Source organism: Aspergillus piperis (assembly GCF_003184755.1).
Source record: "Aspergillus piperis CBS 112811 unplaced genomic scaffold BO85scaffold_8, whole genome shotgun sequence".
In the NCBI taxonomy this organism is placed as follows: Eukaryota; Fungi; Ascomycota; class Eurotiomycetes; order Eurotiales; family Aspergillaceae; genus Aspergillus; species Aspergillus piperis.
In genome coordinates this window covers 1,072,044-1,099,731 of record NW_020291598.1, presented here as the reverse complement: position 1 = coordinate 1,099,731, position 27,688 = coordinate 1,072,044, and the positions used below count along the sequence as shown (strand labels likewise).

At 49.7% G+C, this 27,688-nt stretch overlaps 9 protein-coding genes across 9 annotated transcripts; 6 read left to right on the top strand and 3 right to left on the bottom strand.

Annotated features, from left to right (window-relative positions):
- The first annotated feature begins 330 nt into the window (after window positions 1-330).
- On the top strand, window positions 331-2,624 carry BO85DRAFT_449179 (U4/U6-U5 snRNP complex subunit SNU66). The gene has a single exon (XM_025660107.1). It carries the CDS (start codon window positions 447-449, stop codon window positions 2,466-2,468), a length of 2,022 nt encoding a protein of 673 aa, XP_025515998.1. The 5' UTR covers window positions 331-446; the 3' UTR covers window positions 2,469-2,624.
- Window positions 2,625-3,619: 995 nt separating this feature from the next.
- BO85DRAFT_449178 (putative aspartate aminotransferase) lies at window positions 3,620-5,518 on the top strand. The gene is made up of 6 exons (XM_025660106.1): window positions 3,620-3,865; window positions 3,929-4,007; window positions 4,120-4,760; window positions 4,812-5,099; window positions 5,149-5,208; window positions 5,259-5,518. Exons 1-6 carry the CDS (start codon window positions 3,746-3,748, stop codon window positions 5,358-5,360), a joined length of 1,290 nt encoding a protein of 429 aa, XP_025515997.1. The 5' UTR covers window positions 3,620-3,745; the 3' UTR covers window positions 5,361-5,518.
- A 1,556-nt stretch (window positions 5,519-7,074) lies between these two features.
- BO85DRAFT_449177 (uncharacterized protein) lies at window positions 7,075-7,699 on the bottom strand. The gene has a single exon (XM_025660105.1). The coding sequence runs from the start codon at window positions 7,536-7,538 to the stop codon at window positions 7,320-7,322; it is 219 nt and encodes a 72-aa protein (XP_025515996.1). The 5' UTR covers window positions 7,539-7,699; the 3' UTR covers window positions 7,075-7,319.
- A 1,140-nt stretch (window positions 7,700-8,839) lies between these two features.
- On the bottom strand, window positions 8,840-9,263 carry BO85DRAFT_294815 (uncharacterized protein). Its single transcript, XM_025655294.1, has 2 exons — window positions 9,178-9,263; window positions 8,840-9,121 (listed from the first exon to the last, which is right to left on the bottom strand). The coding sequence occupies exon 2, from the start codon at window positions 9,060-9,062 to the stop codon at window positions 8,871-8,873; it is 192 nt and encodes a 63-aa protein (XP_025515995.1). The 5' UTR covers window positions 9,063-9,121; window positions 9,178-9,263; the 3' UTR covers window positions 8,840-8,870.
- A 3,819-nt stretch (window positions 9,264-13,082) lies between these two features.
- Window positions 13,083-16,004, top strand: BO85DRAFT_468665 (uncharacterized protein). The gene has a single exon (XM_025662282.1). It carries the CDS (start codon window positions 13,559-13,561, stop codon window positions 15,737-15,739), a length of 2,181 nt encoding a protein of 726 aa, XP_025515994.1. The 5' UTR covers window positions 13,083-13,558; the 3' UTR covers window positions 15,740-16,004.
- A 1,844-nt stretch (window positions 16,005-17,848) lies between these two features.
- Window positions 17,849-20,627, top strand: BO85DRAFT_396914 (RMD1 family protein). The gene is made up of 4 exons (XM_025657009.1): window positions 17,849-18,176; window positions 18,268-19,771; window positions 19,822-20,007; window positions 20,057-20,627. The coding sequence occupies exons 1-4, from the start codon at window positions 18,126-18,128 to the stop codon at window positions 20,302-20,304; spliced, it is 1,989 nt and encodes a 662-aa protein (XP_025515993.1). The 5' UTR covers window positions 17,849-18,125; the 3' UTR covers window positions 20,305-20,627.
- A 1,449-nt stretch (window positions 20,628-22,076) lies between these two features.
- Window positions 22,077-23,497, bottom strand: BO85DRAFT_459251 (putative C2H2 finger domain protein; the record flags this gene model as incomplete). Its single annotated transcript, XM_025661642.1, has 3 exons — window positions 22,077-22,841; window positions 22,893-23,032; window positions 23,083-23,497. 3 exons carry the CDS (start codon window positions 23,495-23,497, stop codon window positions 22,077-22,079), a joined length of 1,320 nt encoding a protein of 439 aa, XP_025515992.1.
- Window positions 23,498-23,838: 341 nt separating this feature from the next.
- Window positions 23,839-24,590, top strand: BO85DRAFT_294753 (uncharacterized protein). The gene has a single exon (XM_025655293.1). It carries the CDS (start codon window positions 23,900-23,902, stop codon window positions 24,404-24,406), a length of 507 nt encoding a protein of 168 aa, XP_025515991.1. The 5' UTR covers window positions 23,839-23,899; the 3' UTR covers window positions 24,407-24,590.
- BO85DRAFT_294733 (uncharacterized protein) lies at window positions 24,589-25,052 on the top strand. Its single transcript, XM_025655292.1, has one exon. The coding sequence runs from the start codon at window positions 24,692-24,694 to the stop codon at window positions 24,953-24,955; it is 264 nt and encodes an 87-aa protein (XP_025515990.1). The 5' UTR covers window positions 24,589-24,691; the 3' UTR covers window positions 24,956-25,052.
- The last annotated feature ends 2,636 nt before the right edge of the window (window positions 25,053-27,688 follow it).

Here is a 27,688-nt window from a genome sequence, read left to right as displayed (position 1 = left end):
TGGCTCCTTAAGTCGTCGAACTGTCCAGCGTTCAACCGAAACACAGAGAAATAAACAGCCGAAACTGCTACCCTCCATGAACGGGATCGCTAGACACAGATCCGTGTTTGTTCATGTTCTGAAGAAAAGAAAGAAAAAGAAGAAGAAGAGAAAAAATCGACGAAGCCGCCTTTTATCCGCTGCGCCAAGCTCGCGCTAAGAGTTTGTCGCGCTAAACCTTACCGAGATAGGTGCTGATTAGGTAAGTGCTTGTTGCCGCGCGCTCGCTCGCCCGCTGGCTGGTCGGTCGGTCAGGTCAGGTCAGGTTCGCCGCTGCGGCGGGTTGAATATCTCATATCCCGTCACTTCAACTTCACTTTCCATCAGTTGAAGACGATACCTCCTCACCACCTACCCACCGACCTTCTGTATCCATCTTCATCTTTTCCTCTGTATTTGTCGCCACCATGGCCGACGCAGTTTCCATCGAGCAAAACAACAAAATCCGAGCCGCGCTCGGATTAAAACCCCTGCCTGTTCCTGGCGCCGAATATGAAGACGACTCCGACGACTCGTCCGGTTCCGAAGATGAAGACCCCGCCAGTACCCTCGAGTCGCGCGAAGCGATGGCCGGATCCAACTGGAAGAAGATGCAAGACGATGCCGAGGCGAAACGGAAACGGGAAGAGAGAAACGCTGCGATCAAGCGGGCACGAGAGCTGGCGCAGAGAGATGCTAAGTTACAAGGCACCACGCTGGGTGAATCGGGCGATGCAGACCAGGACACCAAGGCGTGGTTGATGCAGGCGAAGAAGCGACAGAAGAAGATCGAGAAGGAGCGGGCGCGCAAGCTGGCGGAGGAGCTGGAGGAACGGGAACGTGCGGCGGAATACACGGCGGTCGATCTGGCTGGCATTAAGGTTGGGCATGAGGTGGGCGATTTCGAGGGCGGCGAGGATCATATTCTCACGCTGAAGGATGCGACAATCGATGAGAATGAGGAGGAGGGGGATGAGTTGGAAAATGTTGATTTGAGGGAGAGGGAGAAGGCTACGGAGCGGACAGAGTTGAAGAAACGGAAGCCGGCGTATGATCCTACGGAAGAGAACTCGAGTATTCTGGCACAATATGACGAGGAGATTGATGGCAAGAAGAGAAAACGATTTACTCTGGATGCTCAAGGGTCTACGGTGGAGGAGCGGGAGGCAAAGAGACAGGAGGTGTCGGGAAAATTGAACAAGAACATCGTCAGTTTGGATCTGGAGACGGAGACGACGACACCGGCGTCCGACTACATGGATATCAGCGAGATCAAGATCAAGAAGCCCAAGAAGAAGAAGGCGAAGGCTACGAAGCAGAGAGCTGTTATTGATGACGACGAATTATTTCCTACGACCGAGTCGACGAGTACCCCGAATGACAACGCCATGGAGGTTGATACCAATAACGGAACACCCGTACCCGCGCCCGCCCCCAAGAAGTGGGCAAGTGAAGATGTCTCGTTTGTCGATGACGACGATCTACAGGCCTCGCTTACCCGCCAGAGACGTGCTGCGTTTAAGAAGCGACAAAAAGTGCGACCGGAGGATCTTGCTCGACAGCTTAGAGAAGAGGGTTCTCAAACGCCGATGGAAACCGGCACCCCCGATGGAAACGAAGAAGAGCCCGGCCTCGTGATCGACGAAACCTCGGAGTTTGTCTCCAACCTACAGAAACCTACCCTTCCAGAGCGCCGTGAGCGACAAACCACGACGCCCGCCGAGGAGTCACGTGCCAAGAGTGAAGGCCCCAGCATCAAGGCAGAGGACGAGGATGTGGAAATGGGAACCTACAATGATATCGAAGACGAGGAAGATCTCAAGGAACGGATCAAGCGCGAGGAGTCGCAGGCCCAGCAACAGATCAGCACTACAGGTTTGGACGAGGAAGCGACTCTGGATCAAGGTCTCGGTGCTACGTTGAACATGCTCAAACAGCGTGGTCTGGTCAAGGGATCCGACGCCGCAGACAACAATTCTCTGCTGCGCGACCGCCATCGCTTCCTGCAGGAGAAGATGCGCATGGAGACCGAAGCAGAGAAACGCGCCCGGCAGCAGCGTGAACGCGATCGTGCCTCGGGCAAGTTGGACCGGATGTCAGCGCGCGAGAGAGAAGAATACGCTCGGTGGGAGAACAAGCAGCGCGATCAGCAGGAGGCGCGACACATGGCAGAGGTTTTCAACCGCGAATACAAGCCGGATGTGCAGCTCAAGTACGTGGATGAGCATGGTCGCGCGATGAACCAGAAGGAAGCGTTCAAGCATCTCAGTCATCAATTCCACGGCAAGGGCAGTGGCAAGATGAAGACGGAGAAGCGGTTGAAGAAGATCGAAGAAGAGAAGAAGCGCGAGGCGATGAGTGCGCTGGACAGCAGTCAACACACGGGCATGAACAACGCCATGGGAGCGACAGCGCGCAAGAACCGCCAGGCCGGTGTGCGACTTGGCTGAGAGAGGTGTTGCTTCTCTCGGACTGTTGTAGTAGATGATGACCCTTCACCGAACGACCTCTATTCAGGAGGCACATTAATGATCCTCAGCAGATATTATTCTAGGCTATGCGATGTTTGTACAGATTATACCAATAGAACGTCACATATTATTCTATCTATCTCCAATAGATCGACCTGGTTTTTGGGTCAAGATAAAGCAAGCAAGCCAGCAGCACGCGGTTTTGTCCGATGATGGATGGATAGAGAGGTAAGATGGACTCGGTGCTCCGAAGACACTGCAGGACGTCCTCAATACTCCGTCGATGGTGTAGCAGAGCTATTGAATCGGGATAGGCTTGGCGTGTGGGGGAATTTAACCGAGGCCGAGTGATATTGTCCGAGGCGGTGGAGTGCAAGCAACCATGGTTGTGTGGGTAGCTATTCAAGATCTTGTGGTAAAGCTACCAAAATCGAGAAAAGTGAGACTGTAGTTAGCAGGAGGAAATGGAGTCAATGCTGCAGATTTATATGATTGATGGTGTGATGGTGGTGGTTAAAGGTAAGTGGTACAAGGAGGATAATTGTCTCCGATTGAACAGATAGTAATTACCCCAACTCCTCGTGAGGGGAAGACCAACCTCAGCCCATCCATGATTTTCCCTCGATACTAAAACAGTTCACCGGGGCGAGCGGGACGGGCTCATCATTTGTGGTGCGATCTGTCAAGGAGGGAGTCCACGCTCTCCGTGATGATGACATTGACAACTCATTCAGTGGTGTTCATTGTTGTGTCGGATAGTAATCAATCATTTAGTAGAGATAGACAATGGCATTCAGATGTCATTGATGAAATAGATATACTACATCCATGCTACTCCGTACATCCGAGAGATATGTGCAGCGTACTTGCTTTCTGCAGCTGCCACATCAATAATGTAATGTTCCATGCAAACCAGCCAAACAAGCAACCAAGTCAGCTGCTGGCGATGCGGAGGACGTGGCCAATCCGAGGCCTCCCGCGTCTCTCCCCGGAAACTCCCTACTGTGCTAACCAGACTAGTCCCAAGTCAGTTTCCAGTGACTCAAAAAATAAAATAACTATCGCCGACCTCGTCTCTCCCGCTTGTCTCCTCCCCCGATTCCAGCCTTCCCTTTAAGTACTGCTTGCCAGCTTCTTGGACCCCCCCCCCCCCGTCCTTTTCTTCCTGATCATCTCCCTCCCTGGTCTCTTGGAGTGCTTGCTCATTTCCTCCTTTTCTTTCCTCTCTTCTCTTGTCCAATCCTCCTCCATAAACCATGTTGTCCACCCTCAGAATCGCCAGCCGTAAGGCTGCTACCCGTGACGCTAGTGTGCGCACCGTTATTGTCGGCGCCAGACACGCCTCCGCCTGGTCCAACGTGCCTCAGGGTCCTCCCGTAAGATCTCCAATATATCCCAATTGCTGTTGTGATGCCATTGCTGATTCATTGGCTCTGTAGGATGCCATCCTGGGTATCACCGAGGCCTACAAGGCCGACACCTTCCAGGAGAAGATCAACCTGGGTGTCGGTGCTTACCGTAAGCATCACCCTGTTTCAGTTTAACTATCCAACCATACCATCGTTCGATCACGCCAAACAACCAACCTCCAACCGTTCAGTTGTTCTGACAATCCATTGCGATCAAATAGGTGATGACAAGGGCAAGCCCTACGTCCTGCCTTCCGTCCGTGCTGCGGAGGACAAGGTTGTCGCCTCCGGCTACGACAAGGAATACGCCGGTATCACCGGTATCCCTGCCTTCACCAAGGCTGCTGCTGAGCTGGCCTACGGTTCTGACTCCGCCGTCCTCAAGGAGGACCGTCTCGTCATCACCCAGACCATCTCCGGTACCGGTGCTCTGAGAATCGGTGGTGCTTTCCTGCAGCGCTTCTACCCTCACGCGAAGAAGGTCTACCTTCCCACCCCCAGCTGGGCCAACCACGCCGCTGTCTTCAAGGACTCCGGTCTGGAGGTCGGACAGTACCGCTACTACAACAAGGACACCATCGGCCTCGACTTCGAGGGTCTGCTGGCCGACATTAAGGCTGCTCCCGAGAACAGCATCATCCTTCTCCACGCCTGCGCTCACAACCCCACCGGTGTCGACCCCACCCAGGACCAATGGCGCCAGATCAGCGACGTCATGAAGCAGAAGGGTCACTTTGCCTTCTTCGACATGGCCTACCAGGGCTTTGCCAGTGGTAACGCTGACCAGGATGCCTTTGCTCCCCGTCACTTCGTGAAGGAGGGCCACAACATTGCTCTCTGCCAGAGTTTCGCCAAGAACATGGTAAGCTGATAACCAGACTTGGTGTATGATTCAGTATTAAGTGATATATAGGGTCTGTACGGCGAGCGTGTCGGTGCCTTCTCCCTCGTCTGCGAGTCCGCCGAGGAGAAGAAGCGTGTGGATTCTCAGATCAAGATCCTCATCCGTCCCTTCTACTCCAACCCTCCCATCCACGGTGCCCGCATCGCCTCGACCATCATGAACGACGCCAAGCTCAACGAGCAGTGGCTGGGTGAGGTCAAGGGCATGGCCGACCGCATCATTGAGATGCGCGCTCTCCTCCGCAAGAACCTGGAGGAGCTTGGCAGCAAGCACGACTGGTCTCACATCACCAGCCAGGTAAGATTCGGAACCATGGTTGAGATGAGTAATTACTGACATGCGACAGATCGGCATGTTCGCCTACACTGGTCTCAAGCCCGAGCAGATGGACGCTCTGGCCAAGGAGGTAAGCAGCCTTCAATCCGTTGTATCTCTTCTTCACACTAATCCGTCCAGCACTCCGTCTACGCCACCAAGGACGGCCGTATCTCCGTGGCCGGTATCACAAGCGGCAACGTCAAGCGTCTCGCCGAGTCCATCTACAAGATCACCGGTTAAATGAGCAGCCAGGGAGGGGACCATTTGCTCATAAAAAACGTAGATCAGGGATTGGCGTCCCGTTGTACTGATATCCATGTGTGACATTAGCATATCTAAGTATCTAAGCAAGTTTCAACGATTTGGATGACATTATTGCTGTCCAGCATGACTCGTAATCATTGCAATTGACTTTCACCCAACGATGCTAAGTACTTTAGGCCTAGACCATTTACATCCATCACATCCGGACCCTCCGAAACCACAGGTCACATAGTACCGAGCCGGCAGGCAAACCCACATACATACATACATACATACTTTTCCGCACAGGATCTGTCGCCACACCAACGCAACGCACCGCACGAGTCGGGCGAGACATGTAGCGGTGTAGATAGTAGATAGCCCAGATCAGATCTTGCTGTGCTTCCCAGCCACCACGAGTGAAGCAAGCAGGAAAGGTACTAACTATTGTATGAGTTGGCCTTCTTTTCATGAGAGCCATAGAAGAAAAAAGATTCGATCTATCAGGAGTATGATGCCTAATTGGTATAGAGGCATGAAAATGTCGCGTTACTGCTACATACGTACATTACAGTAGTTTGAATTTAGTTCCTGAGGCTGGGAGGGGATTGGATTGGATTGTGCCTTGTAACAATCAGCTACTACTAGTTAGTACAGTGTAGAGTGATAACTAAGTAAGTAAGAAAATAGCCCCTGAGTCATATCATATCATGTCATATCATATAAGGCACCTTCCTTCGGGCACAGTCATCCGAGATCAGTAGACTAAGTCAGTTATGTATGGGTAGATTGCCTGGTTTACTGCAATCTTTTGGATCGAATCTGGAGATCTCTCTCTCTCTTTCTCGTATGATTTATCGGTGTTTGCCTTGATAATAACTATAGTAACCCTTAATTATCTAGTATACTGTATCTTTCATTATTCTTCTCTCATAAGGTACACCATACGTATGTATGTATGTATCTTGGGTATGGGTGATTGAAGTAAAGTGGGCCCCGGTTACCGGTCTTTATACTATATCGATCGTTAGCTTCCTCTCTCTCCACTCCTGGGGGTGTGGGATGATGATGATTGCTAGGGTAACTGTTCTTTTTTCTTTTGGCTTACTTTGTTTTGATTGGGATTATTGTTCTGGTAGATGAATGTTTTGGATAATACCCTGATTGTTTGACTGATTGACTGGTTAAAATAATTTCACTATTCATTCCAATGCGACTGCGTTATGTATATTAGTTACTCCTATGTAAGAAATGGTTGGATCTGTGTAGATAGGTAGAAGTAATACATACCAGCTTAGCGCGGCTGTATCGCTTATTGCTTCACAATTGATGACTCTACTTTCTTTTTTTTTTTTTTTTTTTTTTTTTTTTTTTTTTTTTTTTTTTTTTTCTGTGGTTTTCTACAGTAGTACCTCCGCAAGTGGTTGTTTGCTTCATTGCTTGTTTGTGGCGGTGATGGTAAAGGAATGAACCGAAACTAACTAGCCTAATAATAATAATAATAATAATTTACCCTAGTAGTTAGTAACTAGGTAGTTAGGTATGAATGAATGCCCTGCCAGGCTGAGTGCACTGCTCAGCCTCATTTTCGTTTCCCTTCTTTACTTAGGTAGGTAGAGGTGTGGCTATGTAAGACACTGCAGATCTATTTCTTCTATTAACTATCTACTGTCTGCTCTTTTTTCGAGTTGCTAACTAACTAAATAACTAATTATGGGGTAAATTGCACTGCACTGCACTGCAGTTTAGCTCTTCTTCAATACTACTACTAACCACTGCAGTACCCCGGCTATCCTGCTATTTATTTATTTATAGAACATTTTACTCAGGCTACTCCAGTTCGCTGTTTGTTCGCTAATAACAGTTCCGTCCCACGGCACAACACCCCCCTCCTAAAATAGATTAATAGTAAGGATCATCAATGTTCATCGGCTATCCCGGTAAGAGTCATCCGGATCAACGAACGCATGTAGTAGAGCGGTTTTGGCTCATGGAGTAGGGGAGGGGAAGGTAGGATTCTATTTTCAATGTATGTATGAGGGGGTGTGATAATGATGATGAGACAGGGGTAAAGCAAACCAGGAGGGTCCTGGCACGTTTCAGCTGGATCACTAGTAGTCTACTTTTAACTATGTATGGTTGGTTGAGTTGGCTGACTCGAGAGAGCTTGGGCATTGGGGGGTGTTTTGTTTCACTGCAGATGACTACAGAAAGAAAGAAGTCAAGAAAGATAGTTAGGAGCTTGTTTACTGACTACTTTAGTATGTAACTTGGGTAGAGAGAGATAAGTTAACTAAACTTTGTATCTTAGGGGAAAGGGGTAAAGATAGGTAGATTACAATAGTTAGTTAGTTGGATAACTAACTACGTACTAATTAGTTTCGAGGGTGGGTGTGGATATAGGTGTGGATGTGTGGGGAATGAATCGAGTTCGAGTCTTGTCTTGTCTTGTCGTTGTTTTTTGATCCCTTTTTATTTCCTTCACTTTATTCATAGTATTTCTGGACTTTATTGCCTAGAATCGAATGTGATTTATTTATTATGAGGGGCTCTGCTTACTTGATACATAAGTCAACTAGCTAGTTAGCACAGTTATTCTTAGTACTGGTAAGCACAGCAACCTGGTAACTAACTAACTAGCTACTAGGTAGGGTGTAGGATGTGATGCTGTGTCGATGATGTGCTGGCAATGGCTGGCTCCATTGTCAGTCCTGTAATATATGTATTGTAAGTTATTTTGGTGGTAGTGTGGTGAAATACTCATACCGTATTCATTGTGTCCGTCTGCTTTCCCTTCCCCTCGCATGAAATCAGGCCCACCAATGATCAATTTCCCAGCCAGCCATCATCCCTCCAGCATTTCCCGTTCGGGCGGGAACTTTCACAATGATCTGAACTTACACAGTCAAAGCCCACCGTGTATGCCTATTCCAGTAGGCTGGGAGGGATGGAAAGGGAAAATGAAGCTCGGTTACTTACTTAGTCATGTTTGGGGGTTGCATTCCTGATGATGGGGTTGGATGCATCATGCTGAGTGACGGTGTCATTCTTCCTTCTTTGGGTTGTTATACCTATAGTACTTTAGACATACTAGCCAGCTAGCTAACTACTAGATTATATCATGGAAAAATATCTGGATCATGAGGGGATAGCAGTTTACTGTTGCTTGAAGGTGTTCAGATAACCTATTACGTCACCGACAGCCAGAACACAAAACAGGTGTAAGAATAAGTCAGAGAGGGAAATAGGAATGATGAGGGCAAGCCACAGCAGCTGCATGCTACTGCTGCTGCTGCTTCTCTGGCTAGTATGTCTGCTACGCCTCGTAGTAACTCCGACAGAGTAATGCAGGGCCCATTCCCTGTGATGGTCTAAGCGGCAGTGGCAAATGCTGGACACTTACTGACTGTCACAGAGTGTATATACTTACTTGGTTCATTCAATGGAGGTGATAGTACTACTCCATTCTGGTTAGTAGTCAGTAGTGCTTCCTGCCTTACTGCAAGGTCATCCTATTGTATCGTTTTGTCTATGACTCGACGTCGAGGCGACCTTCAGTTTCCACTTCCACATCCACTCGCCGGGGCTCAAAACACGTGGAAACGCCTCGCCAATCATCAACACGAGTTCAGGCTGCCCGGTTGCCCAGCGTGCGCAGGCGTGTGTATAGTACGTAGTAGGAAATACTCGAATACACATCCACCTTACCTAACATGCATGACACTGAATGCCCAAGTCATGCTGATGCAGTCGTTTGTCTACAGGGTGTTAGTTGCGCCCGTTTTGAGCTGCTGGCGCGGTAGACAGTAGTTACTTTCCATTTCTCGTCAATTGATGTATGTGACTTGACTCTTCCCTGATCGCTCGACGTCTGAACTCTGAAGGTCCTGTGCGCATTCTTTCCCCACCTTTTCGATGTACCGGCCCTACAGGAACCTGGTCAGGATGAGCCTTGCTTAACTGGACTATCGCCTGTCTGTCGATACACGAATCCCAGGACGAGAAACGGTGACGGAAATAACACCCGATCGGGGAGGTGCAAGATAGCCTCGAGAGAAAGCAATGAAGCGATTGATGAGCGAACACCGGGTTGATCAAAGACCATAGTGGATGCCTTGTATGCATTATGTTCAGACACTAGAGTCGAAGAAAGAAGCTCTTCAAGAAAGAGAGCTGACCGTTCACCCCTTCATTACTGAACTGGAATGATCACAGGGCGGTCCATCCTTTTCTGGGAAGCCGGGGACCAATTATTCCCTCTAGATGAAACCTTTTTCTTTCCTTTTTCTCGTTTCCATTCTCCCCTGCCCTGATCCCACCCCCCTCTTCCATGTACTGACTAACGGACGGACATCGTACTTAAATCTTCATCAGCAGGAGAGATCTTCTTAGCCAATAGATCCCTTCCCAGTGGGAGGATCATCTGGTTGGTTGGTTTGTTTCGATTAGAACCTCGGCCGGACTGTAACCTGGAGTTGGGATTTGATGTCCATCCTCATCATCATCCACCCATCATACTCCGTTATTGATTTTCAATCTCCGCGATCTCTCCATGTCCTGCGACCTTATGATTAATTCCGGCGCTTGAATTTCTCCTTCCATTCGGCACCTTTAGTAGAGCAATAGTTCAATCGGGGTAACGATAGATAAAACAAAATAAAATAAAAGGAGCAGTCCGATTGTGACCACTTCTACCTCCCCGTGACCTACCAGCTTATCCAACCCCGACTAGGAAACTCGTGTGGTTTCTGGGCTGTCTGAGATTGGACCATCACCTCCCGATTTGTGCTGCTCGTACCTCTGTATTAAGTTTGGCCTGCACGAGAGCAAGTGCCCTGTCCATGCAGGTTTACCATCTTGCATTCTTTTTCTTTTTCTTTTTTTCCCTCTTGTGTTATCTTTGTTTTTGACTTTTTTTTTTTTTTTTTTTTTTCTCCCCTTCTCCTGGCGGTGCGGGATGTCGCGCGGGTTTACCAACCGGTAATCTGGGAACCACCCTTCCTGCTTCCCACCTCCCTCCTCTTTTTTTTTTCCCCTACGGAAATTCCCCCTTCCCCTTCCGATCATCCGCCGGAAATAAGAAAGGGTCGAGGCTGGTCGGCGGGTGATCTGCCGTCAAGCTGAACCAGTGGCTCAGCTTTTCAGTTTCATTACTGGATCAAGCAACGATCCGGTGACAACGCCGGTACCTGGTATTGTCTGAATCATGGGATGCGAGAAACCGTTCGGATGACTGGTAAAAGTGTAATCCAAGCAAGGCACACACTCTCTTTTCCTCTGTGATATCTGATCTCATAGCATCTTTTCTCTTCCATTTAGTTAGTAGATCAGTAGTCTGACACTCTTTTCCAGTTCTAAACTCTGGTATTGGTCATCTGCCCGACCATACATCTCTTGCTCTATCTTTTGATTGATTGATTCATTCAATTCTTCTAAAATTCCAGTACCACCTTACTGTCCATTCACTGCCGAACGTGTATTAAACCTGCTTAGGAATCTGCTTCCCTTTCAGTCAGCAGCCAGCCAACAAGGTATTGTTAAGTTAATTAAATTACCGGCCGCGACTCTTCAGAAAATAGTGCGACTCCATTTTAAACTTTGGGACACTTTCTGACTGACGTCCTTTCTCGTCTTTGATTTATTCTATATCCGGTGCCGAATCATATTGTCTAAAAACAAGGATTAATATAATTATCCATGGATTCTTGAACTGTTGGCTGCTGTTGCTGCTGCAGCAACCACCCCCATGATGAGGCTCACCCTCCAGTGTTATTTGGCTAGTGAGTTAGCCAGGAGAAAACGACCCGATCAAGGCAGGCAGCAGGAGACGATAGGAGTGGTTCCAGATGGATCAATGGCCGATGTGACCCATTCTTGTCATCAGTGGGTGGTGGGGACACTGGGTGGCAGAGGCATGGCCATGGCGTAAGAAAGTAGCTAGACTCCCAGCTAACTCACTCACTAACTGGCTAGTGAGCTACAGTAAAGGGTGGTCGAACAAGTAGTTCCCGTTTTGTACCACCACCACCTAGAATGGAGTCAGTCCGTCGTACAACTGAACAGAATTACGACACACACACACCTCCGGGTAAAAATTACCGGGCCCGTAATCGGACCCAAACCCAGGCATCATTTCATTCATCCATGACCTAGTTAGCCTTGGACCTTTTGCTGCCTTTCACAGGCACGAATGCGAGACAAGCAAAAAGGGTTCGTAAAGAAATCTAATATTATAAAGTGAAACCCACTGTCATTCCATTATACTTGGGACATTCAAAAAAAGAAACACAAGGGTATCTAGGGAATAATATATTTAGGACTATAGTCGAATTAAATAGATGCTAGAGTCTTCCCCTTGTCACTTTTGATGCATCCCGGGCTTCCCTCGGATCGATCGCTGGTAGGGATCAATTGTTCCAGAACAAACCGCCTTTCATCCATCAAACGCCCCCGGGGAGTTGTAATGGAGATACATACACCATACACCACACCTCACCTCAACAACACCCCCCGGTAAGTCTGCGTAATACGCAAACCCGCTCCATTTCCATCCCATGCCATCCACTTGAGGACCCCGTCAAGGATCAGACTACCTCCCTTAGAAAGTCTTTAGCACCGACACCTGCTCCTTGAGAAGTAGAGTTGGACTCCATACTGTCGGCCGTCTGCCAGACTAGTGGCCGTACTATCTTTCTTTCTCTTTTCCCTTTCCTAATATTATTCGTGTATCTTCTTGGATTATTCTTCCGGCAAGTCAGATTTATGGTAACTACGATGCCAGGTCGTCAAAGAACAGGGCACCCGCTACCTACCTACTATTCTACCCCATGGTAGATAACTAGTTAGATGCTGTTAGCCTCGGGCTTACTACACACCTTGCATTCGGCTTTGCCACATTTCCTGCCCGCCTTGTTGTTTATTCTATTTTTCTTTTTTGAATCCCCCCTCCCCGCTCCTAAAACTGCTGTTCTTGCAGCCTATCAAACGTAGTCTTTTTTTCTCTTCTTTCCCTATACCTTGTCGAGTCCTAGGTGCATAGGTACTCTTTTATTACGGTAAAAATAGCGGTGCCCGCGGCGGTGGCCAACTCCGCTCTCTCCGCGGAAGCAGAGAGGCTATTACGGCAGCAGGCAGGTACCGCAGTGGAAAGGGGAAAACAGAAAAAAAGAGCGAAAGAAAGAAAAAGGCTCGGGAGGAGGATGGGGAGGTTAGTTTAGCAGCCGTGAGGATGTTGTCGCAGGAGGTATTTGGGAGAGTCTGCAGGTTAACATAAGTGGTAAATTTAATTAGTGATCCGTATGATGGAGGGCCAGGATTGGGATTCTGCTGGTGTTTTGGCTGGGCTAGTGCCTGCCTAACTAACCCAGGGTGTGATAGCGTCCTCAAAGAAATGAATGTGAAAATAATAATCTTTGGCATTTTTTGTTTTTATTTTTGTTTCTGGCTTAGAGGGTCGGGTTGTTCCCTTATTATTATTATTATTCTGGGCTTTATTATAATTATTATAATTATAATTTTCGGGTCATTTGGGTTAGTGAGTTAACCTTTTTTGACACCCTACTTTACAGGACTCTGGAACCAAAACGAGCAAGGTACCCTGAACGATACCATACCGCTCCTCCCCACTCAATACCTCAATACTCACGCCTCTTGGTCTTGTCCCGACTGGCACTCTCCGCTCCAAGGCCGCCTTACACTCGCATCCCCCCGTTCCTTTGGCATCATCTCATCTCATCCTTCCCCTTCCCCTTCCCTCTCTTTCTCTTCCCCTCACCCTCCCCTCTTCCTTCTTCCCTCTCCGTCTCTCTTTCTTTCTCTTCCTCCCACACACCCACACACCCATTCACCCTCACTCTCCCTCTTCACTCTCCGACACCTTCAAGACCACCCTCCTTGCCATGGGTCTTGTTGGCTTTCACTCTTCGTTTGCTTCCTCTTATGCAGACTTCCTCTCCCTCACTTTCCTGAGTGCCGTTGCTTGATCTTATGGCGTATTGTCTTAACACGCCTTTCCGTGCATTCGGCCGCTGACCTGCGGCTTCCACGCTGCCAACCGTCTGTATTTCGACTCTCGAATCCCTCCCTCCTCCCAATTCCTCGTCTCCGATCGACTCGGACGTTTCTCGCCCTCTTCCTCCCTCCCTCTACCTTGAACTCTCCGAATTTCTCTACATTGTCCCTCTCCAACCTACCTCATGCCGGCTCTCGAGGTCCCCGAGTCCGGGTTGTCTCTCTGCCGAGACAACCACGGCAATGATGCTACCACCAAGCCCGTTCAGATTATGCGGCTGAATCTAGCTCAGGATACTCTTGATGAGCTGATCCAGAGCCTCCGGAACGATCAGACTGCTCGAGTTCGTCTGGGGAAACATGCGACTCTCTACTACGGCTCCAAATCCCAACAATTCCATCCCCTCCCCGAGACGTGTCGATCAGAGCTATATAGCGGCAGCTCTACGGACAAGGAAAACCTATATTTCAGCGGGGTGTTGAGCCATAGCTTGGAGGTCCAGAAGGCGAAGGAGGATACCGCGAGTGCCGATAAGGCATTGGCCGATTTGGAGCAAAGCCTGAATGCCTTTGAAAGAGGAAAAGAGTCGAAGAAGACCGCTATAATCACAAGCCTTGATGAAGTGAGGGCTTTGCGGGCAGGCGACAGACATGGCACTGGAAAACAGACTGCTCGTCTGGGTCGTGCTCCGGCAAGCAAGGTGGAGTTGGAAAAGGATCGACTGCTTAATGCCAATCGCTCCGTTTCCTCGAGCCCGGCTCTGGGAGTTGCTCGATCACCTGCATCTATACCTCCGCTTACACCTACCTCCGCTCCGCTTTCTCAAAACAAAGATCGCATTCGCCTTGAAGCTCTCAAAGTCCCCTTCATTCACCTTCTCGCCGTCCGGGCAGTTTCCGCCAAATTCCTCGCGCGACAAACCCGCGCGTCCCTCGAAGACTGCGAGACTCTGGCTCGGAAATACGGCATCGAAAACCGAATCAATCCGGAGAAGTTCGATCTCAAAGATAAGACCTATCGGGAGCTTGATGTGTGGAAATTTCCCTATCCCTCCCAGGAAGATCGGCAGGAGGCAATTGAGAATGCCATCTCTGCATTCGATCGCCTGCGAATTTCCCGGTCCGACAAGCTCTGGCAGATGCTTCTTCCCAAGGAAGAACGCGGAAAGGGCAAGTGCTTATCGCGCCTGGACTTGCGGACGGGCCCCATCAAGAAAGCTGCGACACCTCGGATACAAGTACAAACATCTGATGACAATAGCAAGGACGGTTACACTACGGGTCAGGAGACCGACAAGGCTAGTGGGAATGGTCTAACACCAAGGACGGGTGAGCCGACGTCAGCTCCCAGATCTGGGACGGTCGCGCAGAAGAAACGGCCCGGCGACAAGGATACCGGTGCGAAACGGACTGCCGCAAAGACCAAGGTTGCGGGTAACAGTACCTTGACGGGACGCGTCACCAAGAAGGCGGAGCGGAAGACGACCGCGAAACAACCGGAGGGCAAGTTCAAGTCGGCGGAATTCGTTCATGACTCGGATGAGGACGACACCGACCTGCCAGATGCATCGTCAACTGAGAAGCCACAGCCTGCAAAGGCAAAGGCTGAACCTAAGCCGCAGACTAAACTGCAGAAGCCCAGCCCTCCCAGGGAACCCTCTCATGCGCCTACCCCGAAGGTGGAGCAACCAGAAGCTACACCTAAATCGGAGCCGATCGACCAAGCGTCACATCGGCCTATGGCAGCAAAGAGGCCTCCTTCCTCGCGACCTCCTGCGCAAAAGTCCCCTCAGAAGTCCCCTCAAAAACCGTCGCCCCTCGGGTCCTCGCCCCCCACCAACGCCTCTGATATCCAAAATCGCAGTCGTTCTTCAAGCCAAAACAATTCTTCAAGTTCTTCGTCATCATCGCCCCTCATAACCCAGGTCAACAAGCCCAGGCCTGTTGCGAGCGCGCCCACTGTGAGAAAAGTGGTCAAGACCAACGGTGTATCCAGACCAGCTACCGTGACCAATCCCCTGAAGCGCAAGGCGGAACTTGAGCGGCCTGCAGCGCTAGCTCAAGTTCCCGGACGTATTGCGGGGGATCTGGAACACAAACGGCGGCGAGCCGTGAGCACGTCCAGTGGCAGTACTGGGAGCGCCTCGCCGCCCCTCCGCCGCGAAATTACCATCCAGGAGTTGCACGACAAGTCCAAGAAGTTCAAGCGGTTCTACGCCAAGTACCACGCCTTACATGACGCACTGGCCTCTCAACAAAATCCGTCGCGAGCCGACTTGGAAAAGCTCCAGAGGCAGCACACTAGTCTGCGGCGGATGAAGGAGGAGATATGGGCCGAACATCAGCAGCTCCGAGGTGGGCTCTAACGACAGAACATGGCATTTGCATGAATTTATTCCTTATCTATTTCTCGACCCTTGTTTTTTATGGTGTCTGGTCCCGGACATTGACAGAACGGGGTTCCTGTTATTATTCCACGATGTTGCTCCTTTTCGACTACCATTGTGTCTGTTTTGTTTAGCATGACGAAGCCGGATAACAGAAAAAGTGCTTCGAGGCGTTTTATGGGGCCAGGTGGATGTCGTTGATGCTTGATAATTTTCTTTTTTTCTTTTTTTTTTTTTTTTTTTTCCTTTTCTATCTGGTTAATTTCCTTATCATTTCCTTTGTTGATGGGCATATTATTGCATCTTATCACGCTGACAAAGAGCATGCATGTAATGGGAATGGGTACATATTAGAGGCCGGACTGTCATGGAGGGCAAGAAGCAAGGACGCTGCAAGGAGTCTTCGATAGAGACCAATGAAAGACAAGATTCATACACCATCTTCATTCCTGTCGCCTCCGTTCCTACAGTAAGCAAAAGCTAGTTCAACTGCAATAGCAGGTTAGTAGTAAGAAGTAGACTAGGAATCATGGCCCGACGGAGGCAATTCCCGCACTCTTTTTTTCCCTCATTCTTCCAGTCCGTTCCGATACTCCGCAAAAAGTGCCGTGCAACACGAACCGTCCGTCCGTCGTGCCCCTCATGTGGCTGCTGTCGCTTCTCACTCATTTTCATTGCCCGATTAGGTCCTCGGGCTCAGATTCCAGCCCAATCTGGTCGATAATACCCCGCCATATACTCCGATACTACACAAAGAGAGTCATCTACCCTGGAAAAGTGATTTACACTCTATGGTATTCTAAACACTCTTCTGTTCACTGCAGTTATCAAGTAGTCGAATAACACCTATAGCATTGATCGGTATTACACATGATCAGCATGTCAATCAGTCAATCATCCAGTCCGATCACACTTGAAAATCATCCACACGCACGAAGCAAGTAACATGAACCAATGAGTGAGAGTAGTATTATTATACCCCGGATCATCGTCACCCACCCATCAATCACCGACACAAGATACTAGCAGGACCTGCCAGGGAAACACTTACCGTGTATAGTTACATATGACAGATACTACTACTAAACCACTTCAGGATCGGAGTTTGAATTGGAGGGGGGAGGAACTGAAAGAAGGAGGGACGGGGAAAAAACACTCCCCTCCCTCCCCTTCTTTCCTTCCTTCCCATCCCTCCTCCTCCTCCTCACTACCAAATAAGTAACTTACTCACCCCACTATCGGCACGTGGCTGGAGTGGCCGATTGGTCCCGAATAGGTAGGGATACGCTACATGCTACTAACTGTATACTCGGATACCTTACGGAGGCGGGTATGTATGTATGTATTGGTATGTACTGGTATGTGGGGTATTTTACGGGCGAATGAGTTGAGGTAAGTGGGATGATGTCATTCTCGTAACTTATTCTTAAATGCTACTCGGGGTGGTGACATTGTATTTCATTTGTTGTGATGGATAATTATTCTGGCTGATTTGCATGGTTATTTGTGGATTGTGGTGGTTGAAGTGTGATTTTGGCTGTGTTTGGAGGTATATATTTGGGTTGTAGTTGGGTGGGGATTGGTGGGTGACTATTGTATATGAGGATAGGGAGGACTTTCTTTCAGCTTATTTTTGTTTTCTTAAATTCATGTTAGTTATTACCTACTAGGCTTGTATTATAACAGAACTAAACGAAGAATGGATTTGGTTTATCTGAGTGTATCCAGTTTCTGCTCTCTTGAGTAGATGAGCTCGCTGTCAGTATAGTTTGAGTGTTCAGGATAGACACTAAACACTGGTGTGTAGATTACAGGCATTTGCAGAATTGTAAATATAAGACCCAGATACCCTTCTATGCTATCTACTAATTGTCTACTACATTCTATCCTTCTGCCTCAAATTATACACTGCCTGTCCTACATAGCTCCCGTTCACTCTATATATGGTCTACTGTTCCCGCCATGCCCAATCGGGTCCATCCCAATCGGGTTTACGGCCGGGCCCATTTGCAGGGCGGTGGACAGCGACCAGAGCAGAGCTTGGATACTCAATTGACCTTGAATCTTTCTCCCTCCATCATGCTCTCTTTCCATCCTAATCCCATGGCCTCCATATCCAGTTCAATGATCCTGTGATGCGACTAATATAACACAACCCCGTCCATTACTCTCAACCCCACCGTGTGGGTGACCACAAACGGCCAATCCCAATCTAGATCTTTCCCCGACCGACCGGATAAGCCAGACACAGCTTGGTGACGTTAATCCGTCCGATTCGACCCTTGCTGTCTGTCGCTTATCAATTGCCGTCCATACTATCACCGCTACCAATTTATCAACCTAAAGAAAAAGCAGTATATTAGCCATGACCCCTGCCAGAGGGCGTGGCCCAAGCCAAAGGAGTCCTCATGTCCTGGTGAGCATCCATTACCCCCCCTGCTTGCCCCCCCTCACTCCGGCGCAATCTATACCAAAAACTTATACTAACCACGCCCATCATCATCCAGGTGACCGACTCCCGAGACCAACAAACCACTCAACCCCGTCGTCGCCGCTCCCCCGCAACCCGTTTCATCACAGTCGACAATGTCCTCCAATACACCTCCGACGTCCCCTCCATGCAGCAGCGCCATCCACCCCAAGGCGGCGTCCGGGCGCGGCCGCGCTCCCGTCTCGCTTCCGCCGCGGGCGGCTTAATCGGTGCTGGCGGAGCGGGCTCCTCCACCGGAGGAAGCAGTGCGGTCAGCACAGCAGCGTCCATGAAGCGACTTGCAGCGCAGCCGCGACTGCCCCCACGTACAACAAAAGTCAGTGAGAAGCTGGTGCTTCTGCCGGAGGCCGGGGACGAATTGCGCGAGGAAGAAGAAGGGGAAGAGGAGGATGAGGAGATGGTGGACGAGGAGTTCGTGCAGAAGATCGCGAAGGATAAGAATCTTGACCCGGATTCGGTGAGGCAGACATTACTGGCGCAGAAGAAGCTCGATGGGGATTTTGGCGTCGATAATGAGATCGCGCCGTTGTTGGCGGAGGAGGAATTGATGAAGAGGAGGAAGGTCGCTCCGGAGAAGGCCAAGAGCTATGCGGAGAGGTTGCCGAAGGCGCGACGCGCGGAGAAGTTGGCCAGAGTGACGGCGTATTGTACGGCGCAGGCTTATAAGATGAGCTCGTTGGCGTCGTTTGTGAAGGAGAGGCATGGCGGAAAGACGAAGCTCTATGATGATTGTTTGTATACGGCGTATCATTTGCCGTTGTTGCCTGGGCATGAAGGGTATAGGTTGAGGAGTAGTCCGGTGCTGAAGAAGCCGGGAGGCAAGTCGCTGCTCGATGAGGAGATTGAGCGGAATGAGCTGCGAGATCATCATGAGGATTATATGCCGGAGGCAGAGGAGCATTCGGTGTTTGGGGGGCGTCATGAGCATGGTCCGCACCCGCATGAATCGCATCAAGCTGGTGAAGAGGATCATGCTGGTTCTGGCTCGAGGGAACAGTTTGGTCAAGGTACGGCCCATAGCCAGCCGGGCCCGACTGCTGGCTCAACAGCGTCGTCGAGACTATCATATAATGTGGCGGAGATGTTTGTCTTCAGCTACGGAGTTGTCGTGTTTTGGAATTTCACCGAGAAGCAAGAGAAGGATCTGCTGGCTGATTTGGCGTTTGCGACGTCGTCCGCAACGGGATCACCCATCCCACTGGCTACCATGCCATTGCAAGAGGAGGACTTTGAAACAGAGGAGTTCCATTTCGAATATTCGACCGAAATCAAACGCCCGCGTGTCTACAACGACATGATCACTCTGCGCAGTGGCGACCACATGATCAAGCTGGCTATCAGTCATGGCATCGCTCAAAGTACCAAGCTCTGCTTCTTTGAGGAAGTTATGGCTCGCCAGATGGCCGAGGCCAAGGACGTCCCTCGCCGACTCGCCATGACCGGCAACCTAGGAATGAAGCGAGACGAAGTATTCCGGATCCTGGGTAGTCTGTTCAAGAGTCGTGTGGAAGTGAACCTCTGTAAGTGACACCCTCGAACCATAAGCTGGATGACCTTCTAATTCTTGCAGCGTCCAATATGCTCGACGTCCCCAACTTCTTCTGGGAAAGCGAGCCTACTCTCTACCCACTCTACATTGCCGTTCGCGAATACCTCGAAATTAAGCCCCGAATCCAAGTCCTCAACGAACGCTGCCGTGTCTTCCTCGACCTGGCTGAAATTCTCTCCGATTCGATCGCCGACAACAGAACCTCGCGTATGCCATCCCCTACCATGAAATGTATAACCGAACTAACAACCCACAGATCAAACCTGGATCATCATCGTCCTCATCATCATCTCCATCCTCGTCACCACCTCCGAAGTCTTCCTCCGCTTCGGCCTCCTCTCCGCCCGCGAGAACGGCGCATCCTCAACAATCACTACCATCCTCTCCCGAGCCCTCGGACATACTTCACCCGCACCCGTATGCTCTTGTCCTCCAGTCCCTGCTGTTCCCGGAGTTCCAGCAGGCATGGGAGGAGCACTGAATACCACCGGCTTGCCGTATTGATTACACCATACCCTACATACTTAATACTCAACTCACACTTTCTCATTCATCACACCATTACAATTACATTCACAATAGCAGGCCGGCCAGATCACACCAGTAACTTCATCCCTTTTACCGTCTGTCCCATACAGCAAACTCGTAAGCATACACAATCCACATACTCATTTCATAGCTTCCACTTTCAAGCGATGTCATCCCCTTCAGTCATTCAATTGAGAGTCAGATTAGCTAAAAAGAGACTGGATATATCCCCTTCATTCCACTATACCTATGACAAACCCACTAGTTAATCAATCAACCAATCAACCACATAACCATACATACTATTCTCCCCAAACTTCTCATCTGAGATTCTATCAAAATAGGCGGTGCTGCGTGGCAGTAATCTATCATACATAACCTCAGGCAGAGATAATCTCCATCTATCTCACTCGGTGCCTAAGGCATCTATGAGCTCATACAGTGGGATGTCAAAAGTTTGCGTTCCCCACTGTATACGCTAGTGATCCCGCCTTCCTGATATAGTAAGATCGAGGTTATTCTGCCTACCACAACAAAATATATGAAGTCTCTTATCATGAAACCTACATAAATCTGTCATGTTGCAAAGAATTAGAACCCTTATATCAATATCTATGTAGGGCTTCATGACCACACGCTTTGTATGCATTGTTTTGGTTGACAGAATATTTTCGATCTAACTGTACTTGGAAGGCAGAATCCAATTTGGTTAGCGTATAATATGGGGCAACGCAAACTATTGACATACTACTGTACCCGTCTCGATAGATAGTCTAGTTAGTTGCTGCCGGAGCCGAGGCGAGGAGGTACGTCATCAACCGGGAAGAACCTTGCTAGTGGGTGTTTCAGGTTAAATGAGCTCTTGAGCTCTAGTTGATGAGGGCTCGGATGTTGGGTAGGAATGAGCAGGTCAATCAGGTGAGAGTATGGAAAGTAGTTCCGAGGGTGTTTTTTTTTTTTTTTTTTTTTTTTTTTTTTGCCTGGGTGAAATGAATATCTACTGCAGTGAGTGAATGCATTTCCACAGTAGCGATCGATCGATGTACATTTAGTAGTGTAAGTAGTATACTATAGTAGTAGTAGGTTAAGTCTATCATACATGACAAGGAACAGGTTCATCTACACCTGGGTAATAAAAAAAAAGGGTAAGAGGCCGTTAAGGGATTATCACACAAAGGAAAATAAGGAAACAACGAATAGAACAACACGATGATGCGGGGGGTACAAGAGGAAAAAAGAATAGGTATAGAACATATGCACAGATGATGACGATGGAATAATAAGCATAAACCAGACCAAGACCCCGAATTCCCAAACCCCATTCCGACCGAGCCATGACACCTTTTCCACCTCTCTATATTTTATGCTTCGTCCTGGTGGTCGTATCGCACATTAGACACAAAAGGAACAACAGAATGGAACAGAGCGGACAACTCGGATCCTGCGCACGCGACAAATCAGCTAGCCCGGACTCCTTCCAGCGCTGGTGACCCACACTGGGAAATGCAAAGATGACGGTATATCAAATATCCAAAAGATGTATGCCATGATGTAGAACACGAGGAATGAACAATGCTGGAACAGACCGATATAACAAAGGAAATAAACAGAAATTAACAAAGGAAATATCTTATATCCGCCGAGCATCTTCAGAGGATACTAGACGTTATGCTAAATGGCGTAGTAGGACAGCAACTCTCCATTAGCGGCCCTGCCGTCTGCTGGAGAGTCTAGTCCACTACCCATATTTAGACCGGAGTCGACCAGGCGCTCTCCATCTTGTGCTTCAGATCATAGCCATCCGGTTCAGTGCTCGTGGGCCGCCGGATGGTCGAGTTGGGGAAGTACATGTGAGGGGGCATGGCGCTCGGATATGCGGGCCCGCTAGTTTCAGGATAGAAGTCGGTTGCCGAGCCAGGCGACGGGATGCTGGCATGCGAAGGAGAAGGCCAACCGAGGCTGGTCATGTGCGGGCTTCCGCTAACGCTATTGGGCCGGTGGTCGTTGTTGGCGGGCGGCTCAAGAGGCTGCGGAGGACCGTATCCCGACGGATGGGAAGTCATCGAGGGACGGGGGTGCGGAGCGCTACCATAACTAGACAAAGATGGGGACGTGGCGGTCGGGGAAGCCCGGGGACTGGCCTGCGTAAAACCGCCGCGAACATGGGGCGGAATCGATCCGTTCGGCATGTAGTAGTCGGAGCGAGGCATATTCAAAGGGGGAAGGTCGCCAGCTGGGGAAATAGGATGGTGTGCCGGAGAGGGAGTGGAATGGACAGAACCGTGATCGGAGAACATGTCACCAGGCATTCTCGCTCTCTCCTTGTTCTGCCTCAGATTGGCCTCGGTTTCCGCAGCAGCTTCCTCGATTGTGCCCGTGTGGTGGTTCTGGTGGCGTGTCAAGGTGGTGCGGCGAGTGAATGTCTTCTGGCAGTTCGCGTAGGGGCACTTGTAGGGACGCTTCCCAGAGTGGATTCTGCGGTGTCGCGCCAAAGAGGACGAATCACTGAAAGGCTACAAGTCGGTTAGTCCTGCTCGAAAGCCAGCCAAAAAGCATGTACATACCTTGCCACATCTCTCACACATATGAGGCTTCTCTCCAGTGTGGACTCGGGAGTGCACTGTCAGAGCTGAACGTTGAATGAACTGTTTGCCACAGCCGGGCCAGTCACAAGCATGAGGCCTGATGCCGGAGTGAATACGTTCTATGCAAGTTAGCTGACTGTTTCCCTACGGGTTCGTGAAGAATGCTTACCGTGCCTTGCAAGGTCACTGCGGCGGGCGAATCCTTTACCGCAAGTACCACAGTGGAAAGTTTTGGGAGGAGGATCCGGCCTCCCTTGAGGGGCACCGGTGTTCGGTATTTGAGCACCACCGGCGTAGGCTCCAGGAACAAAAGGATTCTGCAATAGGGGCAGCCCCGGCCCCGGGTGTGCCTGGTGCGCATAGCGCATATCATGGGCCATGTTCGGCACCTGGCCGAGCGGACCATGAGGGGGGTATGCAAGGACAGCTTGATCACCAGCGTCGGAGACACCAGGTTCCGACTTCATTTTGGGCGATGACGTGTCGAGCCCAGGATTCGGTACCAAATGCTGATGATCAAATTGTCCGTCTGCGGCAACCATGGCGGCAGAACCTTTTCTATTCAAAATAGTTGTGATGTCCATGACCCGACCCCGCGAAGAGCTGAGGGACGGTGGTCAAGGACGGTCGAAGGATTTCACGGTAGCCCGTCTGACGCGTAGCCGCAGAATGACTCCACGGCGCTGATCAAAGGCTGTTGAGTGGCTGAGACAGGTGTCGAGTTAGCTTCACTGGTATAGCGCAATGAAAAACGATTGTGATACCGACAAACAGCGCGGCCGTGGCTTGCATATGGGAGTAACCACGTCCAACAATCAGGCAACACGCTGGCAGAAAGCCCGCGACTGCTCCACGGACTCCAGACCGAACACGGTCGAAAGCAAACAGACGTCATGGACAGATGATTTGCCGGGATAAACGGAAAGAAATAATTGTAAAACTCACCTTGCTTTGCGCTACCCGTAGATCAAGGACTGTCTGTCCTGATGAGGTGTGACGTGGGCGAAGATGACCGGGATCACGGCTTTCTCGTAATCAAGAATGTGAGGACAAGGGCGAGTTGTCAACCCAGACTGCGCAGTAGACTCACGGCTGGGCAGCAAATGACAGCACGGATGAGGTCCTTGGTTTCACCGGGTACCCAGACACTGACTGGCGAGTTTTGGCTTCTAGGAACAAAATCCGAGGTGTTGAGAGAACGGGCGCTTCTTCACGAATCGGAACGTCCGCAGTTGTCTTGTAACAGTAGATTCGGAACTGACCCAGCAAAGACCAAGATCCTAGTTCTGACCTCTACGGATAGCTGCAGCGAAACTTATCCAGCAGTAATCGAAGGGAAGTGGCTTGAAATCACCGGTGTAAACTCGACAAATCTCGGATCGGTCGATGGAACACGCGAGACTTGTAATCACCGAAATGTCGCTACGGCTTGCACGCGAATATGCGACAAGGTCCGGATTCACTTGGAGTATGTATGCGATCGCAGGAAGTGAATGTGCGCGCTGTCGAAATGTTCCAGCGGGAAATCCCAGGAGAAAAGCTCAGCGTCTCCAGAGGAGGGGTAAACGGGCAGGACGTAAATGATTCGGACTCGATCGGTGGTCTTATGGATGAGATCTGAATGGAGGCACAGGTAGAAGATCAGTAAACTGCGCGCAAACCGAAAGAATCAAGTGAGGGAAAGGTGCCTTGTGCGCGGCCTGTCCAGTGTCTCAAATTCCTTTTTTTATTCCCACCAGAACAGGTGGTGAGAAAAATCTCCAGTCCGAGCCCGCTCAATGGACGGCATTGCGCGCAGGTTCAGAAACCAGGAAATGCGACAAATAAGACGCTGGTTCGCACAGAGACGTGACCTGCAGGCGCTCATATCCATCCACATGCAGCGATGGAAGGCAGTCATCATTGACTGGGGGGAAAATCGGGAGGAGAGGGGGGAGGGAAACCAAGCAGCCGCGGGGGGAGCTGCGGTGTGGACAGCGCCAAAGCAGCCAAGAAAGAGGTACTTACAGAGACCGAGGAAAGAAGTGACAGCTTTCAGATGAAACGCGGTCAAGATGGACACGGTCTGGGAAGACCCAAAGTGTTGTTGTTATGTTGCGCGCGGAAGGAGGGGATCGACGGAAAGAAAATGGGGGGGTTCCGAAGAAGTTAAAACAGCCAGCAATGGGGAAGAAGAAGAAGAGGCCTGTTCGACGGAGCTTCTCGGGGTTATTCTGACGGGAGAAGCAATAGTAAGATGAGAGGGGAGGGAAATTCCTCGAGAACCACACAGCCGTGGCGAACCGATGCAAGAGGCGGAAAAGCAAATGCACCAAGCAGGATGACGGGGAAAGTCTGTCTGTGTGTGTGCTGTGGGAAAAAAGAGGAAAAGCAAGGAGGTTTGACGGGGAGGCAGAGAAGAGAGGATGAGGAATTAAAAACAAAAGTCAAAAAGGAATTATAAAAAACAAAAATAAAGAGGTAAGTAAGTTTTGACTTCTTCTTTCTTGGTACAAACCGGAAGAGAGAGAAAAAATCAAATAAGATGAAGGGGAGGGAATTTGTAAGGTAAGAGAGGTGAGTGATGGGGAAAAGAATCAGTGAATAATTAATGGAAGAATAATCTCTGGATGCTGATGGATGGATGGATGGGGATTGTTTTTGGTCGGTAAAACAGGAACAGTAATAGGTAGAGTCAGAGGAGTAAGTGAGTAAAATAAAATCAGGATAAAATAATAATAAAAATAATAATCATCAATACTCAAATCAATCCAGCAATCAATCAATCAATCAATCAACCGGGGGGATTCGGGGGCTGCAGGTGAATATTAATGGGCAAAAAGCAGCCCAACAACAGGTGGCTGCTCGTTTTCTTATAGATCCAGTTAAAATAACTTCTTCTACTCCTTCTAGTGTGATCCAAGGTATCCATACGGTGTGCGTGCCTCACCCGTTCGTCTTATTAGTGAGGATTGGATGTGCTCCTCTCTTCCCCTGCCGACCATCACCACTTGGTCTGGCAGGTAAGTTAAAATTAAATGTTATTATAATTAGTATAGCTGGAGGTCCTTCCTTTTCCTTTTCCAACAGTAGTGGCGGTAAAATAAAATCAGAATAAAATAAATGAAAAATAATAAATACCCAAAATACTAAAAAGGACTAAAATCATAATATTAATCTTATTATTATTATAATTTCACTGACGACTTCTTCTTGACTAGTTCAGTCCCAGACTTACTACCTACCTTACTACTGACTACTTCCTGCTACTAGACTAACTGCACTACGCTTTAGTTCACGGAGGCTACCACGACTCTAAGTACCACTACAGCTTCGCACGTTTCCACCACAGGCCCCAAGTGGCTCCAGTGAACTCAACTCGCCCGAAGAAGCTGGCGGCACCAGAAGGTCACCGTCAGCGCTCGGCTCCACAACGTGGCTTTCCCCGTCTCTCCCTGGCCGTGCGAGAATCGCTCCTGCTGGGTGGGTATCGGCGGGTTGATGCCGATCTGAATGAATCAGGACAATATTATCCTTTTTCTGGTGCCGCGGGCCAGGCGATTACCTTCCATTGCTTCCATCCTCCCCGTCACACTTCCCTCGGGACATGCTGTGAAGGATACGTGATGGAAGAAGAACAAGGAATCGCATCCGATAACAACGGTTTTTAGCCGCCCTACTCGGAGGAACACGCGATTAACCAGAGAACATCCCACGGGACACATTCTGCGCTAAATGAATGAGGAGGAGGGGTGTGTGTGATATAACGTAAACTGGTACAAGGCAGAAAGAGAGGAACAAGGTCCCCGATCGTGGCTGGTAACTGGGCCAGGAGTCTGACCACGGATATTGCATCACTGTTCGGAAGCTACTCCTGCACCTACCCCAGGAGTTTCCCTTTTCTCAAGGGGCCGCTATCTGCCCCTGGTGCGCCCATCGAGAGGGGAAAAGGAAGAGCACGGAGGATAAGCCGAAACCAAAGGAAGGACAAAGACAAATGAGAAAAAAGAAAGCAGGTGAGGAATTAGGAAACCAGGTGATCAGATCGGACTGGCTGCATGCTTCAAAGTATCGTGCGACAATGCGAAAAACTCTCCAGCGCCGGCTCCGATCAGGCATCAACCATCACCCTATGGCGTGGCTTTGCTCAAGTTTCGCCCTCCCAAAAGTCCCAGACAGGGCAAGAACATCCTTCAGCTTCTTTACACAAGCTCGCCAACAGGAAGCCTTGTTCGGGACGAAACCGAAAATGCAAATGCGAATAATAATAAAAAAAAAGGATGCCTCTTATTTGTTGTCAGCCTTCCCTTGGACGAAATTTCAGGGCGAAGCGATCGCTAATCTCGCTTTAGAGTACTAGAGTAACTACTTCACCTACTACAGAAGACTAAAATCAGATTGACCAGCCGCGAAGAGGCATCGCGGACTAACCCCAGGCGATTCGGCTGTTCAACGGAAGATGTGATTTGCCCCTTTCGGAAGAGGGTCTCAGCATGGCCTGTGATTACCGAAAGAACAACGGTGGGAAAGCTAATTTCCTTCTAGAAAGGTTCGAATGATGGGGAATCGGGCGTGGTCCAGGGCCTCCTAGAGGAGCTTTGAACGCACTATTACATAGTGCTTCAACCCGTCCCTCCACGCAGGCCCCCCCCTCTCTCCTCTTGTTTCCTGTGTCTCCTCTTCCCTCCCTTCCGGCTGCAGGGACAGGTCTTCCTCGTCCTGTCGGATGCTTCCTTCCCCATTCCACTCACCGATCTGCATGTCACGTTGGACCACATGCTGACTGGTGCAGCGAA

Excerpts from the sequence above, each read along its gene's own strand:
- BO85DRAFT_449179 (XM_025660107.1), top strand. The coding sequence starts at position 447 with ATGGCCGACGCAGTTTCCATCGAGCAAAACAACAAAATCCGAGCCGCG.
- BO85DRAFT_449178 (XM_025660106.1), top strand. The coding sequence starts at position 3,746 with ATGTTGTCCACCCTCAGAATCGCCAGCCGTAAGGCTGCTACCCGTGAC. Across the intron at positions 4,008-4,119 it reads CCTGGGTGTCGGTGCTTACC|GTGATGACAAGGGCAAGCCC; the intron begins GTAAGCATCACC and ends GCGATCAAATAG. Across the intron at positions 5,100-5,148 it reads GGTCTCACATCACCAGCCAG|ATCGGCATGTTCGCCTACAC; the intron begins GTAAGATTCGGA and ends GACATGCGACAG.
- BO85DRAFT_449177 (XM_025660105.1), bottom strand. The coding sequence starts at position 7,538 with ATGCCCAAGCTCTCTCGAGTCAGCCAACTCAACCAACCATACATAGTT.
- BO85DRAFT_294815 (XM_025655294.1), bottom strand. The coding sequence starts at position 9,062 with ATGTGTATTCGAGTATTTCCTACTACGTACTATACACACGCCTGCGCA.
- BO85DRAFT_468665 (XM_025662282.1), top strand. The coding sequence starts at position 13,559 with ATGCCGGCTCTCGAGGTCCCCGAGTCCGGGTTGTCTCTCTGCCGAGAC.
- BO85DRAFT_396914 (XM_025657009.1), top strand. The coding sequence starts at position 18,126 with ATGACCCCTGCCAGAGGGCGTGGCCCAAGCCAAAGGAGTCCTCATGTC. Across the intron at positions 18,177-18,267 it reads AAAGGAGTCCTCATGTCCTG|GTGACCGACTCCCGAGACCA; the intron begins GTGAGCATCCAT and ends ATCATCATCCAG. Across the intron at positions 20,008-20,056 it reads CGCCGACAACAGAACCTCGC|ATCAAACCTGGATCATCATC; the intron begins GTATGCCATCCC and ends AACAACCCACAG.
- BO85DRAFT_294753 (XM_025655293.1), top strand. The coding sequence starts at position 23,900 with ATGAGGTGTGACGTGGGCGAAGATGACCGGGATCACGGCTTTCTCGTA.
- BO85DRAFT_294733 (XM_025655292.1), top strand. The coding sequence starts at position 24,692 with ATGGACGGCATTGCGCGCAGGTTCAGAAACCAGGAAATGCGACAAATA.